Source organism: Limanda limanda, chromosome 17, assembly GCF_963576545.1.
Source record: "Limanda limanda chromosome 17, fLimLim1.1, whole genome shotgun sequence".
Classification (NCBI taxonomy): Eukaryota; Metazoa; Chordata; class Actinopteri; order Pleuronectiformes; family Pleuronectidae; genus Limanda; species Limanda limanda.
The window spans coordinates 21,501,387-21,516,752 of record NC_083652.1 but is presented as its reverse complement, the minus strand read 5'-3'; the positions used below and the strand labels follow the sequence as shown (position 1 = coordinate 21,516,752).

At 46.3% G+C, this 15,366-nt stretch overlaps 1 protein-coding gene across 1 annotated transcript; it reads right to left on the bottom strand.

Moving 5' to 3' along the window:
• Window positions 1-221: 221 nt before the first annotated feature.
• cdc42ep4a (CDC42 effector protein (Rho GTPase binding) 4a) lies at window positions 222-14,230 on the bottom strand. Its single transcript, XM_061089931.1, has 2 exons — window positions 13,950-14,230; window positions 222-2,416 (listed from the first exon to the last, which is right to left on the bottom strand). The coding sequence occupies exon 2, from the start codon at window positions 2,259-2,261 to the stop codon at window positions 1,170-1,172; it is 1,092 nt and encodes a 363-aa protein (XP_060945914.1). The 5' UTR covers window positions 2,262-2,416; window positions 13,950-14,230; the 3' UTR covers window positions 222-1,169.
• Between the last annotated feature and the right edge of the window lie 1,136 nt (window positions 14,231-15,366).

Below are 15,366 nucleotides of genomic sequence, written 5' to 3'. Positions count from 1 at the left end.
CAGTTGAACCGCTGCAGTCTCTCAGATGTATAAAAAAAAAACGAAACAAAAAAAACGAGGAAGGAAGTGGTTTTTCTGTGTCAGTTTGGCTGATTAGATCGAAAGGAAGCTCGTCATGTCGCAGCAGTTCACGGAAATCAAAAGGGATTGTTCACTGACACGAGACTAGAGCAGTAACGCCCGGCTCCTCTCCGGTGTAACACACACACACACACACACACACACACACACACACACACACACACACACGACTCCTCACTCCTCCAGCTTCGTGTAGGAACATCATCCTTTACAGTTAAATCAGGCTGATGAATCTCCAGAAGCTTTTACGGCCGCGTGTTCTTTAATTTACAGCGAGTCCGAGTCCGTGTGGCGCTCATCACTGAATTTAAAAACAGAAGAGAATTTGGGGTTTGGGCTCTGTGGTCTCGCTGTGCAGCAGGAAATGGCAGCGTGACAAGGACCCTGATGTTACATAAAGGGAGAAAGTGAACGGATCAGTGGAGCTTTAGCATAATGTTTTTCTTAAGATGAAAGAGGCTGAAGGCAGAAACACAGCCCATTGTTCTACTGTGACAAGACACCCACCAGTGGTCCTGTGTTGACAGAGCCCTTCTGTTCGGCTCAGGCCTCATGATGTCCCACAGCCAGAGAGAGAAAACACCACAACAACAACAACAACAACAACAACAGAGAGGCACAGCGAACGAGAGAGAGAGAGAGATAGAAAAGCACATGTGACGCGTCGAGTGTGAAAAGCGAGAGCGCGTGTGAACCGAGCTTTAGTTGGGGAAAGTGTTTTTCTTACAAGAAAAAAAAAAGTTCCTTTCCAACGCTGTTCCTCCCAGCGCACGTCTGGAATGTTCCCGGTTCATAGAAAGAAAAGAACAACAAGCGGCTGCTCTTCCATGTTCGACAGGGAGAGAGGGAGCGACACTCAGCGGAGGGGAAGGCTCTCCGACAGGCGGAGGTCGGCCCGTCCTACAGGAGCAGGCTCAGTCTTCACAGAGGAACACAGTAAAACTCCCATGTCACAAATTCCCGTTCCCACAGCAGACGACTTCAGTGTCTTCCAAGTGTAAACCCACTCCGTCAGAGGACTTGCTAGTTTCACACTCGCCCCCTCCCAGAGCTCTGGCCTACTTTTCTCGCCAGGCTTTGAAAAAATCTCATACGCGGATCTCGTCGTCTTCGTCCTCCAGGAAGGAGGAGAAGTTGCTCTCCTCCTCCGGCGGCGCGCTGAAGGTGGCGCTGTCCGTGTCCCCTGCGTGCGTCTGACTGTGAGCTTTCTCCTCCAGCGCGGCCGAGCCCGAGCTGGACACGGAGCAGCTGTCCAGGTGCTGCAGGTGCTTGGGCCGGGTCTCGGGGGTGTACTGGGGGGTGTAGGGCCCTCCGTCCTCGGGCTGCCTGTCGATGGAGCCGGGGGGGTGCACGGAGCGCTGCAGCTCCGCTTCCGCCTCCACCTCCAGCTCCATCTGCTCCTCGGTGTCCTCGTCCGGCCCCTTCTCCAGGCTGTCCTCGTCCGGCCCCTTCTCCAGGCTGTCCTCGTCCTCGCCGTGCGTGCTGAGGGGGGGGGACGCCCGGCCCTCGCTGCTCTTGCCCTCCTCGTAGCCGAGGTCGTCCTCCTCCTTCTCCATCACCCCCAGGATGTCGCCCAGCATGGAGGGGCCGAGGTCCACGTGGAAGGACATCACCGACACAGCGTGCTTCATCCCTCCTCCTCCTCCTCCGCAGTGGTAGGAGCTCTCCGGGAGCTCGGTCAGCTCGCCAAAGTCCCTCTCCTCCAGTTCCAGGAAGTGGGTGGCGGAGGCCCCGCCCCTTCCGTCCAGCTGGTCGTGCTGCTGCCTGAACGGACTGGAGGTCAGGCTCTTCGCCCCCGTGGCGTCGCCTCGGCCCTCGTCGTTGAGGAAGGGCAGAGACATGGCGTTCTTCACGTAGGTGGGCGACCCGCCCGGGAGCAGCAGGCCGCCGTCGCCCTGCTGGTCGACCCGGGTCGCCGACTGCGAGCGTTTGCTGCTCCTGAAGGTGCGAGACAGGAGGCCCGGCCGGGGGGAGCGGGGGAAGGAGGTGGCGTCGGGGGGGGGTTCTCCCGAGCGGCTGCTGAGGAAGGAGGTATCTCCGAAGGCGTCACCGCTGCGACCGACGTGCATGGTGTGGCGGAAGTCGCCCAGCGGAGCGCTGATCATCTCCCGGGTCAGGTCCATGCGCGAGCGGCGCTTGGTCTGGGAGGAGCCAGACACCAGCTGTTTCAAGATTGGCATGGCGCCGGTTTAGGTGCTTTCCTTTTCTTTTGCAGGAGGAGGTAAGAGAGAGAAGCAGTCAGCCGATGGGAGGAGCTTCCAGACCTTGAATGTGATGCTGGTTAGAGACCTCGGAGGGAATATTGATGCGTCTTAAATTCAGTCAGCCTGGGAACCTGGAAAAATGAAAAGAAATACAATAAATTATACAGAAACCAATTCAACATTATGCACATTTAAAAAGAGATCAATCCCTTGAACTAAATTAAAGAGGGAACATAAAATGCATTGACGCTGAAAAACACAGTGAATCCTTTTCGCTCAAAACATAGAAATCAGGCCAGAGAGAAAGCAAATAAGAGTTTCACATCACGCTGCACAGAATATTTTCATTCAACCGTTTTATTGCCGTCGAGTAAATAAAAACATTTCTTCGAATTTCAAAACCTTCCACTAATTACAAGCGCCGAAGCCATCAATTATGCATCTCCATAATGATAAGCAACACTCTTCAAACATCTGTGTGATGACCTCTGGGGGGGGGAAGACAAAAAATAAAAGATGGGACACCACAGGATTCTGTTTCAAAACGGCATTACATATAATTGAGAGAAAAACACCGACCACAGAGTCGGGACGTCAACCTCGACTGCACAGCACGAAAAACGGATCATCCAGTCGCTCAAACGCATGTGGAATTTTAACTGGAGACACGAGAAACGACAGAATATCCACCAAGCCATCGCCATCGTTTTCCCTCAGACATCAGAGTTTAAGCACCGAGAGGTTTGTGAGCGACGGCTGAGAGAAAACACTTCCGCAGCAAACCAGGCCCGAGACCAGTGGTGTATAAAGTACTTTAAAGCCATACTTAAAGTAAAAGTACAGATATCTTACCTGAAAGTGACTTCGGTAAAAGTAGAAGTCACCCGTCAGAAAATGACTTGAGTAAAAGTCTTAGAGTAGCTCATATTAAAAGTACTTAAGTATCAAAAGTATCTGGTGTTGAAATGTAGCAAAAGTACCACAATTAAAAATGCAAAGTGCTTTTTATAGTAGTTCTATACAGACACAAAACAACCCAAAATGTTTCTCCTCAAGATTTATCTCAACTGATTGAAAAATTATAACAACAATATGAATATAATGTATAATTTTACAAATTTTGAACCCTAGATGAGAGAGAGAGAGAGAGAGAGAGAGAGAGAGAGAGAGAGAGAGAGAGAGAGCTGCGCCAACCTCCGCTGCTCAAGTAACGAGCCAGTTTGAGAATGTAAGAAGTAGAAAGTACACATATTTTTGTAGAAATGTAACGAGTAAAAGTAAAAAGTCGTCAGGAAAAGAAGTACTCAAGTAAAGTACAGATATGTGAAAAATCTACTTAAGTACAGTAACAAAGTATTTCTACTTTGTTACTTTTGTTCCTTTCTATTTCATCTATTTATCAGGTTTCAGAGTGTGTGTTAGCGTGTGTGTGAGTCTGAGGGTTTCTGTAGCTCATTTGTTTTGTCTTTAGTAAGTGTACTGGTGTATTTCAGAGTCACGCTGCAACCCACAGAAGTTTCAGATTCTTCCAAGAGCGTCTCGAACAGCAGTAAATAACTAATGGTGTTGCAGACTGGAACATTATCCCACATTATCCCAGGAGCCTCGATTTCGTACTCTTCCAGCATCTAGGTATCCAGTATTCATCATTAGGATAACGAAACAAGATTATCTTTTTTTTTAAAAAGTATTTCTACTTTGTTACCCACCACTGCCCGAGACAGAGGAAACTGCCAAGCTGCTGCTGCCGCTTCTTCAGGTGCTCCACTGCAGGACAGGGGCGGGGCCTCTCATTAACCATCAAACATATAAAACCACGCATGAAGAAAAGATCACTACCCTGGTGGTCTGCAGAATGAACCACAAGCAGTTTCTCTAGTCGGGCATCAAAAACCACATGCAGCACCGACTCGTGGCTGGAAAACCTCGATAGTTTCACGTAAGCGGGCCCGAAAGAAAGCGCTTACCTCTGTTGTTTCTAAGCGAGCGCCTCTCCGGCGTGCACACAGCGCCGCCTTCTCCGTTTACTCATCTCTACACGGGGGGGGGGGATCATCAGAAACAGTCAGCGGCTTAACCTTGACTCCTGGATTTCTTGCAGGCGAGTCTTCAAACCAGATTTAAGTCAGAGTTGTTTTGGGTAGAAGTGCCGTCGGGGGGGGGGGGGGGGGATTTCGGCTCTTTAATGTGGCAAGACGCTTTTTTAAGTTCACCGACCCGGTTCCTCTGCTTCCACCCCACCCCCCCTATCTTTTCTTTGCCAGCTGAGCCGCTACACTCCTCTTCCTGTTCAGGCCCTCACCTGCTTTGGTCTCCATGGTAACACCCTCCTGCAATGCAAGCAAGCAGCAGCGCTTCCTGTCGGGGGGCCGCGGAAGGCTCCGGGCTTCTTACCAGCGAGCAACACATGGCCTCCTTCTGTGTGGGTCTGCAGTCTCAGACAATACTCGCTTTTAAATCTGATGTTTTCACTAACCACCCATCCATCCATCCGTCCGTACTGTGGGTCTGTTGCTTTTAATGCTCAACATGGAGAGAAGTCAAAATATACATATAGTGTTCCAACGGGGACATAAAGCGATCTGGATCAAGAGAAGCATATAGGCTTCACTTAAACCGAGATGTGAAAAACTTTCCATGAACTCCAAATGTTTTTGTGCCAACACACACAAACAAGGTCACTTCTTTCACAGACACGTGTTTATTATTGAAGCTGTGTGCTCTGATTTTGTTTTTTTGGGGGAAATAATGAGGAAATAATTCACACCCAAGCCCCCAAAAAAAAAAAGAAAAAGAGAAGAAGAAGCAGAAAAATGATGAGTCGTTGCTTCTGGGTGGTATAAGCAGACAGGGGGAAAACAACTCGCAGATGAAACGGGGGAGAGATGGTAAAATCCCGTCTCCATCTCCTTCATCTCGGCGCCCCCGGGCCAGGATCAAGCTGAGCAGCTCAACGCCATGACCATCTCAGAGAGGCAGCAATTGGATTCAGACTCTACCAGGCAGCCAGTTCTTCATCAGCCGAATCTAAACCAGACCCCGGGAACTCTGCAGAATCAAAAACCCCGATTTAGTATAGCCCTGTTGTATTTATAGCTTTGTGTGTCTTTGCATTAGAGCGCGCGTGTGTGTGTGTGTGTGTGTGTGTATGGCGAGAAAGGGCCTTAGAAGGCAGCAGTTAGCGTGGGAACTACGGGGTTATCACCACGGGGGGGGGGGGGGGGGGGGAGTGACTTTATAAACAGACTTTCTCAACACTCCGGGTCAGGCTGCTGCAGAGATCACTGGAGACACAGAACGTGGGACAGAATCCAACGCATCTGCCTCATTTAAAAATTTGACAGCGAAACCAGAACAGCTTGTGATAAGCGAACACATTCTGGACGGGTCTGACCCACAGAGCAGCAGCCCTGGAAGTGAGAGGAGTTTTCTGGAAGATGACTGACAAGCTTTTATTCGGATGCGGTTGACTCAAGATCTCATTCATTTTTCAAAATATGTGAGAAAATGATTTTCCAGCCAATTCCGTCCAAGTGTGTATACTATTCTATGGGAAAAATGCAACGCAGACTCTGTTTATAGATTGCAAAAAGTCAATTATCAATTTAAATACCTAGGCTGGGTCCGTGGAGGGTTCTAAATCTGTTTACACATCATATGGTTGTAGCCACGACTCTGTGGGAAGAAAACACACACACCCAGGTCTTCAGAGGGAAAAGCACACAAATAACATAGAAAGGCAGCAAAGGGAAACGGGTGATTTCACTTCGACTGAACTGCACGGGTGAAGAAAAATTAAAAAAAAAAAAGGAGGCAGCCGTTATACATCAGACAATAAACTGACTCTGTTCACCTGGGAGAGGTTTGAGTCTCAGAGGAAATGCTGCAGCTGCATTTCTTGAACGCCGAGCACAGATGCTACATCAGAGGAAGTGAGCACAAGCTGCGACTCCGAAATCACTCATATCATTAACATGCATCCATTAAGGTTTTACAGCACACACACACACACACACACACACACACACACACACACACACACACACACACACACACACACACACACACACACACACACACACACACACACACACACACACACACACACACACACACACACACACACACACACACACACACACACACACACACACACACACGGCCATAAAAGTGAATTTATATTCATGACAAAGATTTCCTGTTCAACATCACGGAGAAGTATCGACCCTACTCCGGATGATTTGTGTTTAGGACGAATATAACTTCTCACTTCCTGTCAATACTCACAATAGGCCAGACAACAATAATACACAAGAGATCACTCAAACACACACGCACACGGCGAATGGTCCATTTCCCTAATTGAGTATTGATGCGCCGTCTTTGTGCTTAATTCATCCAGTGTGTATTCCACTGTCTGGGAGAGGGTGGCTGCTGCTGCTGCTGCTGCTGCTGCTGCCGCCTTGGTGGAGGTGGGGGTTGTCTGTCTGCCTCATTTGAAGCCACTGACCTGGACGGACAAGCGTAAAACCCTGAGGGGGAAATGACATTAGGGAGTGGGAGGCCCCTTAGGACGGAGGCACCCAAATGTGTGTTAAAAAAGCAGCAATAAAATTGGCGTTTTCCTCCGTCTCGCTGACATCTCGACCTAAAAATGAGTCTAGACGACTTCATTCCACTTGCAAGTAAAAAACGGAGGTTTATTACCACATCTAAGTGCAATACCAGGTATGCTGTATAGTAACGGGGCCAACACACGCACGTGTTCCAGTAATTAAGCAGACAAATGGCGTCTAATAGAGAGCTATCTGCCACGCAACTCAGTTAGCAGGCCTGAGTATCTCGTTTAGGAAGGAGCCGCCCTAGGACGAACAGTGGAAATCACATTATCTCTCAATCACACAGACGGGGAACAAAATGCATCAGGCGGATGGATGCTGCCCCTCGGAGATAAATGCAGCAATGAGAAAACACACCGGTCTAATGAGAATTTACAAATAAAGCCCCGAGAGGCTCTACATAAAAAGCCAGATTTAGCTGTTGTTTAAATGGCCCATTTGGGGGCCCTGGAAACGGGTACTGCCATTTGCTTGTAGTTTTATGGATCCGGGATCAAGTTGTTGACCTGCAGTGTTTCTTGGACTTCTCTCTTACCATGCAGTTCTCCACCGTGCAGTTCCAGGATTAAAGTGTAAATCCGCCACGGTCTGAAGAGCGAGACAAATCCAAAATCTGTTACTGTTAAATTCAGAAAAGGATGAGGAAACGTCGCCCGCGGCAACAGACTTAACCGGCGTTTGCTGACCGGCTCCTGTTCCCACAGACCCTGACCCGAGCAGGTTAGAGACCAACTTGCATTACACTGTGAAGACCTAGAGCTGAAATGAGCTGTTGAATGGCAGAATTATTAACTGTCAATATTTGTATTAAAGACAAACAGATTCAACTCATCCTGATTCTAATACCTGAATCTAGATACGTGTCAATACTGGAGCTCATTTTTCTTTATTGACCCCTTAGTTATGTGCAAGTTTATCACAGTAAACAATATTAAAAAATATATAGAATTCCAAATATATTTATGAACTTTAGGAACTGCAGGCTTCTCACAATCCTGGAGATGCAGCATAGGAGAGAAAATTACTAAGACACCTGCTTTAGTGTTTTGAAAAGCGAGTACTTTTCTATACGAGTAACAAAAAAGTCAATTGTAAAAAGTTAATTGGGACAACTGGATCAGTGTGGAAAATTAATAGCCAATTTATGCTACAAGAATTTGTTTAAGGGATTAAAATGTTATTAGAATTCATAATAACATCAGATTATTGACTAAGGACTGATAAATGAAGCAGAAACACGTTTTAAATGGTAAATAGAAGTTTTGGAAAGTTGGTTTGATAACAAATATGAGTCATTTCAGGCCCTATATGGACACAACCAAGAATAATGTGCTTAGGTAGAGTAAAAAGATACTAAAAAAACCTGTGTGTATTTCTCAAACACAGACAAACGAGAACTCGCATATCAGTGTTTTGGCCGTCCCCACTCATGCCTGGCACGCCGGTGTGAGACGCTCTGTTATGCTAATATCACACTTTACCCAGCAGGACATTCTGCTTAGCACAGATCAAAGCACAGCAGAGTTTTAGAGCTTTCCTGCGAATACACGAGTCCCTGTAGGGGTTTTTTTTCAGTTGGCATTCACATCACTGACTTATCACCGAGATCCGTGAGGGGAATATTTTTCGGTAAGCTGCTTGTACTGGAGGAACAAACTTAGAAAACTCTGCAGTGTATAAAAATAGCATCCACTGAACTGGTAAATAAGTCCACAAGTCCACAAGTCTGTGTGGATTGACCTGTGCAGACTTGAACTCGTCGTATAATCATTGACGTGCCGAATATAAAACTCGGACAGACAAGGTGAGCGACACAGAGCGGAGCCATCAGCCAACGACAGAGGTTCCCGGCAGAGAACAGGCCCGCAGCCAGTGGTGTGGACGTGTAGCAGCTGACCTCTGACACCCGAGAGGAGATGACTTGTCTCTTTTTACATTTGCAGCCGACACAGCCTCCAGACATGACACTCCGTCTCTTTCTCTTGGTTTTTCTGCTCTCACAAAAGGCGACAGCTTTGATTACAGACACAAACAGCGAGTGACGGACAAGGAGGCTACACAACAAGTTCTCTGGGCGCTAAACAAAACACGGTCACGGTTTCGACGATGCCTTCTTACACACAAACAGCGCTGTCCGCCCCTGCTCTTGCCGTCGCCTCTGAGGGGAATATACATTTTACGAACATGCCTCTAAAATTACAGCCAGCGTCGCTCAGCATCAACGTCATCGGTGTGTATTGGGCATGGCATCTAAATAAACATGGAGGTTGGTGGGGGTGGGGCAGAAATTGGCACCAGTGTGGCATCAAGTTTACTTAAGAGGGTTGCTAAGGAGCTGGAGGCGTTTCCAGCTGACGTGGGTTGAGAGGAGGGGAACTACCTGGACAGGACGTGTTAGGATTCCAAACTTTTAACTATAGTCTGTGCCTGATTGAACTCTTAACCAAATAAAGATAGGTTGGGACAGAAGTAGTTTTAGCTAGATATTATGCTTCATACAAATGTTTTTAATAACCGTTGCTGTTTAGTGCCAATAATGAATCTTTTACTTGTTCTCATAATTAACTTTTTTTGATATTAAAGCATAATTTCCTTAGCTGCACTCAACATCAGATAGAGTTCATGGAACGGTCCCTTCAGTATGACATTGTTTGGGTTCAGTTGTTGCGAATGTTTACAGTCAGGTTTGTCTTGATGAAGCGGAAATCATAATAATCTTTTCTCCAATTGTAGACACCTTTGGCCGTCATGGCATCTGCTGAGTCAAGGGCCTTTCATGAAGTAAACAGGTTGTCTAGCAACTATAGCGTCATTGGGAGTGTCTCCCTGTCTTCTGTATTCCAAAAGCCAGGAGGATGGATTACGCCTGCGCACTCCCGAGGAGGAGGAACGAAGATCTACTGTTATAAAATAGACAGGCACCGGATGTTGGTGGTGCTCTGATACAACTAGTGTACTGGAAGCCCATTGCTTTGCTGTCACCTATTCATTGTCTCTTAATAAATACTTTGAGCAAACTGAGTTTGTATTAAAGACAAACAGATTCAACTCATCCTGATTCTAATACCTGAATTTAGATACGTGTCAATACTGGAGCTCATTTTTCTTTATTGACCTCTAAGTTATGTGCAAGTTTATGACAGTAAACAATATTAAAAAATATATAGAATTCCAAATATATTTATGAACCTTAGGAACTGCAGGCTTCACACAATCCTGGAGATGCAGCATAGGAGAGAAAACTACTAAGACACCTGCGTTAATGTTTTGAAAAGAGAGTACTTTTCTATACGAGTAAAAAAAATGTGAATTGTAAAAAGTTAATTGGGACAACTGGATCATTGTGGAAAATGAATATCCAATGCCTGGCTCTTCTTCTCTTAAAGGATAAACGATCACGCTTCAACAGACGCCAGACCATCACAAGACCAGCATACAGAGGCAAACCAACATTCACACATATTTGGAGTCTCCAATCAACATAACCCCAGTCAGCATGTCTTTGGACTGCGACAGGAGGTCAGAGTAAAGGGAGAAACCAATGCAGACACAGGGAGAGAACATGAAAACTCCACACAGAAAAGTCCATCGCCAAACCAGGATTCAGACCAACTCTCTTTCTTTGACAGAAAGGCGACAGCGCTAACCACTGCACTGCCCTTATGCATGCCAGAAATGAATGATTTCTGTAATAGGAAATGGCTGAAACCTGATATCGCTCTCATTATCCAGCCGGACACGAAAGGTCAGCAACAAGCTTCGGGTCATTAATAACCATCCATGTCCCCACAGAGACGTCAGAGGATTCTTAAGTGGTGCATGTGCTCAGGGCGACCAGAATATGACTGACTATTATTGAGGTATGTGACCGACACCAGTAACCTCGACTCAGCAATTTGTCAACTCTTTTCCAGAAGTACATATTTCATGAGCCCATGTTTGACAGAGACATATGTTGGCGTGTCCGGGGGTCCGCAGGAAGGGCTGGGGAGAAAACCAGGCAGCAAACCCTCCCATCTCTCCGGAAATCTCTCAGCCTGCCCTTCCTGGCCACACATCATGTAAACAAGGCCTCCGCCCCCCCCCCCCCCCCATCAGGCTATGTGACTGATGGGCTAAGCTAACAAACACAGCTCATATCGCCATCAACACTCAGTTTTAATGGCCTCACAGGGTCCGGGACAGAGCTGGGACTGCTCAACAGCAGCTCTCAATGCAATGCACCTCAGGCTGAGTTACTATAATTATTTTAGAGGCTGAATCTCGTCCAGAGCAGGAATCTGATGAGTCACCGCTGATGACGGCTCTGGCCTCAGGCCCAGGTGTCCGTGTTGTCACCTGTGTGACTCTTCAGAGCTGCAGAAAAAAAGGAGCGAGCTTAGGTTTTTATAAAAAGAACTCAAGTGAAAACTTGCGCTCTCGATAGAAGGAATGCAGGGGAAATTATGCTTTAAAGTGCGAGAGTGCCATAATTATAGGGTCAAGGGAGCATAAAAAAAGCAACAACATTCACAGGTTGGAGTGAAGCCCAACAAGCAGCTATCAAACAGCGAAGGGCTTTTTGTCAAAGATGAGATATTTTTTTTGGTAAAGCGAGAGAGCACTCGACGTCTTTATGGGCGATTTAGGCCACAGAGAGGCAATCTGCAGTGTCACTCAAGTGGATAATCATTTTACTGAGTGTCAATTCTCCTTTCAGAGTTTAGGATCCAATTATTGGATTAATGGAAATAAAACTGCAGGGAAGATGAAAATTAAAGAATGACTTCTTAAACTCTACAAATCTCTGTATATTTGTCTAGTTTAAAATAACAACCCCCTCCTGCTGCGCCTGTCTATTGCCACAGTGACATCAGACTCACACAATATTTACAACTGGTGACAAGGAAACAGGATGGAGGAAAAAACTGAATAAACATTTCCTGGGACCCGTAGTACCAACCCCAGCACACTGGGTCACAATGCATGCTGGACAACGACAGAAACACAATGCCTCCAAACAAAAGACCCGGGAACAAACACGGCATTCACACACTGACACATGAGACGCCCTTAGAATTTGATGTTGGGACAACAAGGTCATAAAAACAGGTAGGTGGCAGCGTACAGCGTTTAAACTTTATGCCACAATGTCAAACTACATCTAAGCAGGAAGTAAATAATCCACCGAGCTGGATTTATCATTTGTAGGCCTGTGGTAGGATCTCAGGGTTGATGACAACAACCCTACAGGTTACTTAAACTACACATCAGTCAAACGACCGGTGTTGTAGTCTATAATAATCCAGCAGTTCACTATCACCGTGCTCAAACTGTTTATATTGGTATTTCCTGGAATGTGAAGGGGCTGGACAGGACACACACACACACACACACTGCCTCAAATGAGCGCACAAACTCCAGACATGTTCAAACTCGGGTGCAGGACCCTACACTCGCTGGCCACAAATAACACAGTTTATGGAATCGCACTTCAGCTCCACGGCCGAGGGATTTCGGAGATTCTGATTATCTCCAACATGCAAAAGTCAGGCGCAAAAAAACGTGTTCACTTTGGTTTCAACAGAACAATCAGAGCAGGTTGGGTTTCCTGGGCTTCCAGCCAGCGGAGGCTGTCTGTGGAGTGCTTGGCACAGTGTCCGACACCGCACAAACCAAGACTAACTTTCACCTTCGGGCACTAAACACATGTCTCCTGCAGGCAATTAGATGCTTTGTAATTTAAGAAACAAGCGGAAAAGTAGAGGGAACGGAACCTGTGTGGGCTGGTTTTGAAAAGAATGTGTCGCCTGTTCAAAGGAGGCATTTCACAGGCACTTCTGGGAAAAAGTAAACAGCCTATAAGCCTGTGACACAGGAAATCTTGGCAGCGAGGCTCGGTTGTTTGCTGTGTCGTCGACTGACATCCATCACAGAGGCCCGGGCACAGGGAGTTAACTTCACATCACAAAAAAAAACAAAAAAAAACTGTTTACTTTGGTTAAGAGGGGTCCAATGTCATATTTAAACCTATAGGGGAACAGAGAAATCCAGCTCACAAGCAGAGACCTGTGATAACATTATCTCCTCAAACAACCATAGAGGAGCTCTTATCAGGACGGGGGGGGGATGGCCGACAGACCTGAGGCCCATCACCTCATTGCTCCAGTGAGTGAGCTCCTCCGATGCCACAGCGCCAAGCAAACCGGAGAGGGCGGCCAAGGCGGTCATGTGGGTAATGAGGTGGACAAACAAGGCAGGTGTGCAGTGCATGCTGGGGCAGAAAGTGTGTACTGTGAGTTTTTCTTTTTCTGTTTAGTCATCTGATCTGAATTCAGAGGCAGCATCTGGCCCAGTTCTTTTTTTTTTGCATATTCCTTTCACTTCCTGTGTTGACTCACTCTGAGGTGAGTTTGCACACACACACGTTTTAAACCTGATTTGCAAACATTTGCAAGCCAAGCATTTCCCCATTTGCGACACATTCACCCAATATGTCATCAAACACGTGTGTGTGGCCTAATTTTGAATATTTTGCTCATCTTCTGGACCTCAAATAAGAAAAGCAAAAGGGATGCAAGATAATAAATAATGAATTTGATCCACAGCATCACTCAAATAATCACAAGAACATGAATAATACCACATGGTGTCAGAGGGTGTGTGGACCAAACAACACGATTCTCTCGAACGCTATTTCCTCAACAAAGGAAAACCCTTGAAAACAGGAACATGCATCATGTTCATTTAACGGCTCTTAAATCACTGCTGTGTTTACAACCCGCTGGAGCTTCGATCTCATTACAATAAAGCTGTGATCCAGGGTGGGGTGGGGTGGGGTGGGGTGGGGGGGTCACTGGCAGGAGAACAATAAGTAGCCCGGCCACAAAAGCGTCAGCTGGCCCATGCGCACCGCTGAATGGAGCAGGGACTGGTTCCATCAAGTCCAGGATCCGCATGCAGCTCACAAATAAAAACACACATCTCATCCCACTGGAGAAGATCCAGTGGGAACAAACACAAACACACACACACACACACAGGGGAGAAACCAGCACACACTTACCGAGCATCCCATTCATAAAAGCCGGTGCTGCTGCTGCTGCTGCTGCTGCGCGTCTAGGCCCCCAGCAGGTTGACGATGGAAAAGGGAGATGTAGACAAAAAAAAAATAAAACACACACACACAAACACACACACGCTCGGATGAAAACGTGCACGTCAGAACAAAGCTGCCTCACAAACGTTGGTCCCTGTGTTTTTCTTGTTTCTGTTAGAAATGTTATGATAGCTGCCACCGCATCCTCAGGCGCGGTGCTGCTGCTCCGGAGCGCGATAACTCACCACGATGACGCGTCCTGTCCGGGTGGTGCGCGTACGCGTGGACACGCCTCCTCCTGGACGCGCCTCCTTAAAGACACAGGCGGGGCTGGGGGGGTGGGGTCCGTGACACTGAGGAGGAGAAAGCCAGGGAGGCAAGTCACTCTACAAACTACCAGTACATGTGGGGTTTGTCTCACTGTTAAATATTTAATCAAATGAAAAGGAATCCAACCAAAACACATATTTAACATTTAAAAGGGGAAAGTTCACCCCCAGAAATGAAAATTCACTCATTGTTTACTCACCATTACACCGATGGAGGGGTGGGTGAAGTGTTTGAGTCCATGAAACACTTTTGGAGTTACAGTGGTAAACAGTGTTGAAGCCAAATCTGGTTACTGGTGACTTCATCTTCAACTGTAAAAAAAAAAACAGAATAAACCCATAACATGCCTCCATACTGCTCCTGTGGTGTCATCAGAGTTTCAGGAAGCTCCAACATTCAAATTCGCCTCGAAACTGTGTCATTTACACCGTGTTTTTATATATGTTTTATACCACCATTACCACCATTACCACACATACACAAAAACACTTATACAATCAACATTTGATGCTGTAATGATATTGGCCTAAATCGCAATGTTGTGTTAATACGACTCCCCTTCCTCATTAGGATATTGGAAATGTCTTTGGCTGATGACGAAGAAGTAAGCATGTGCTTTTGTGAAAAAAATTACAAACTGAAGAAAGAAATATTTTACTAATATAGCATATGGAATATTTTGTTCGACTTAACAACACCTGTTACTGTATATTTCTTTGCAGAAAGTAAAAAATAGTAAGTTTCTAACCTTTAACATTTCTGTGATTGGGGAAACACCCAAAACGAGACAATAACAATTTGGATACGACAATTGCATGTTATCTTATTAGAGATTTAATCTGCATTTTTACTTTGCAAAAACTACTGGACGGACCACGAATCTTGATAGAAGGAAGCGGTTTATCAGGGGGCAGATCCAGGTGTTATTTTTGACTCTTTAACTTTACAAGACACATTGATTTATCAGATAATTGTGTGTAAATCTTGAAATTAAACTATATATATGGGGTTAGTATCAAGGACTGCGTGCAATTTAGTGCCGATCAAAATCTGG

Bases quoted from the DNA above. Each gene is read 5' to 3' on its own strand.
- cdc42ep4a (XM_061089931.1), bottom strand. From the start codon at position 2,261: ATGCCAATCTTGAAACAGCTGGTGTCTGGCTCCTCCCAGACCAAGCGC.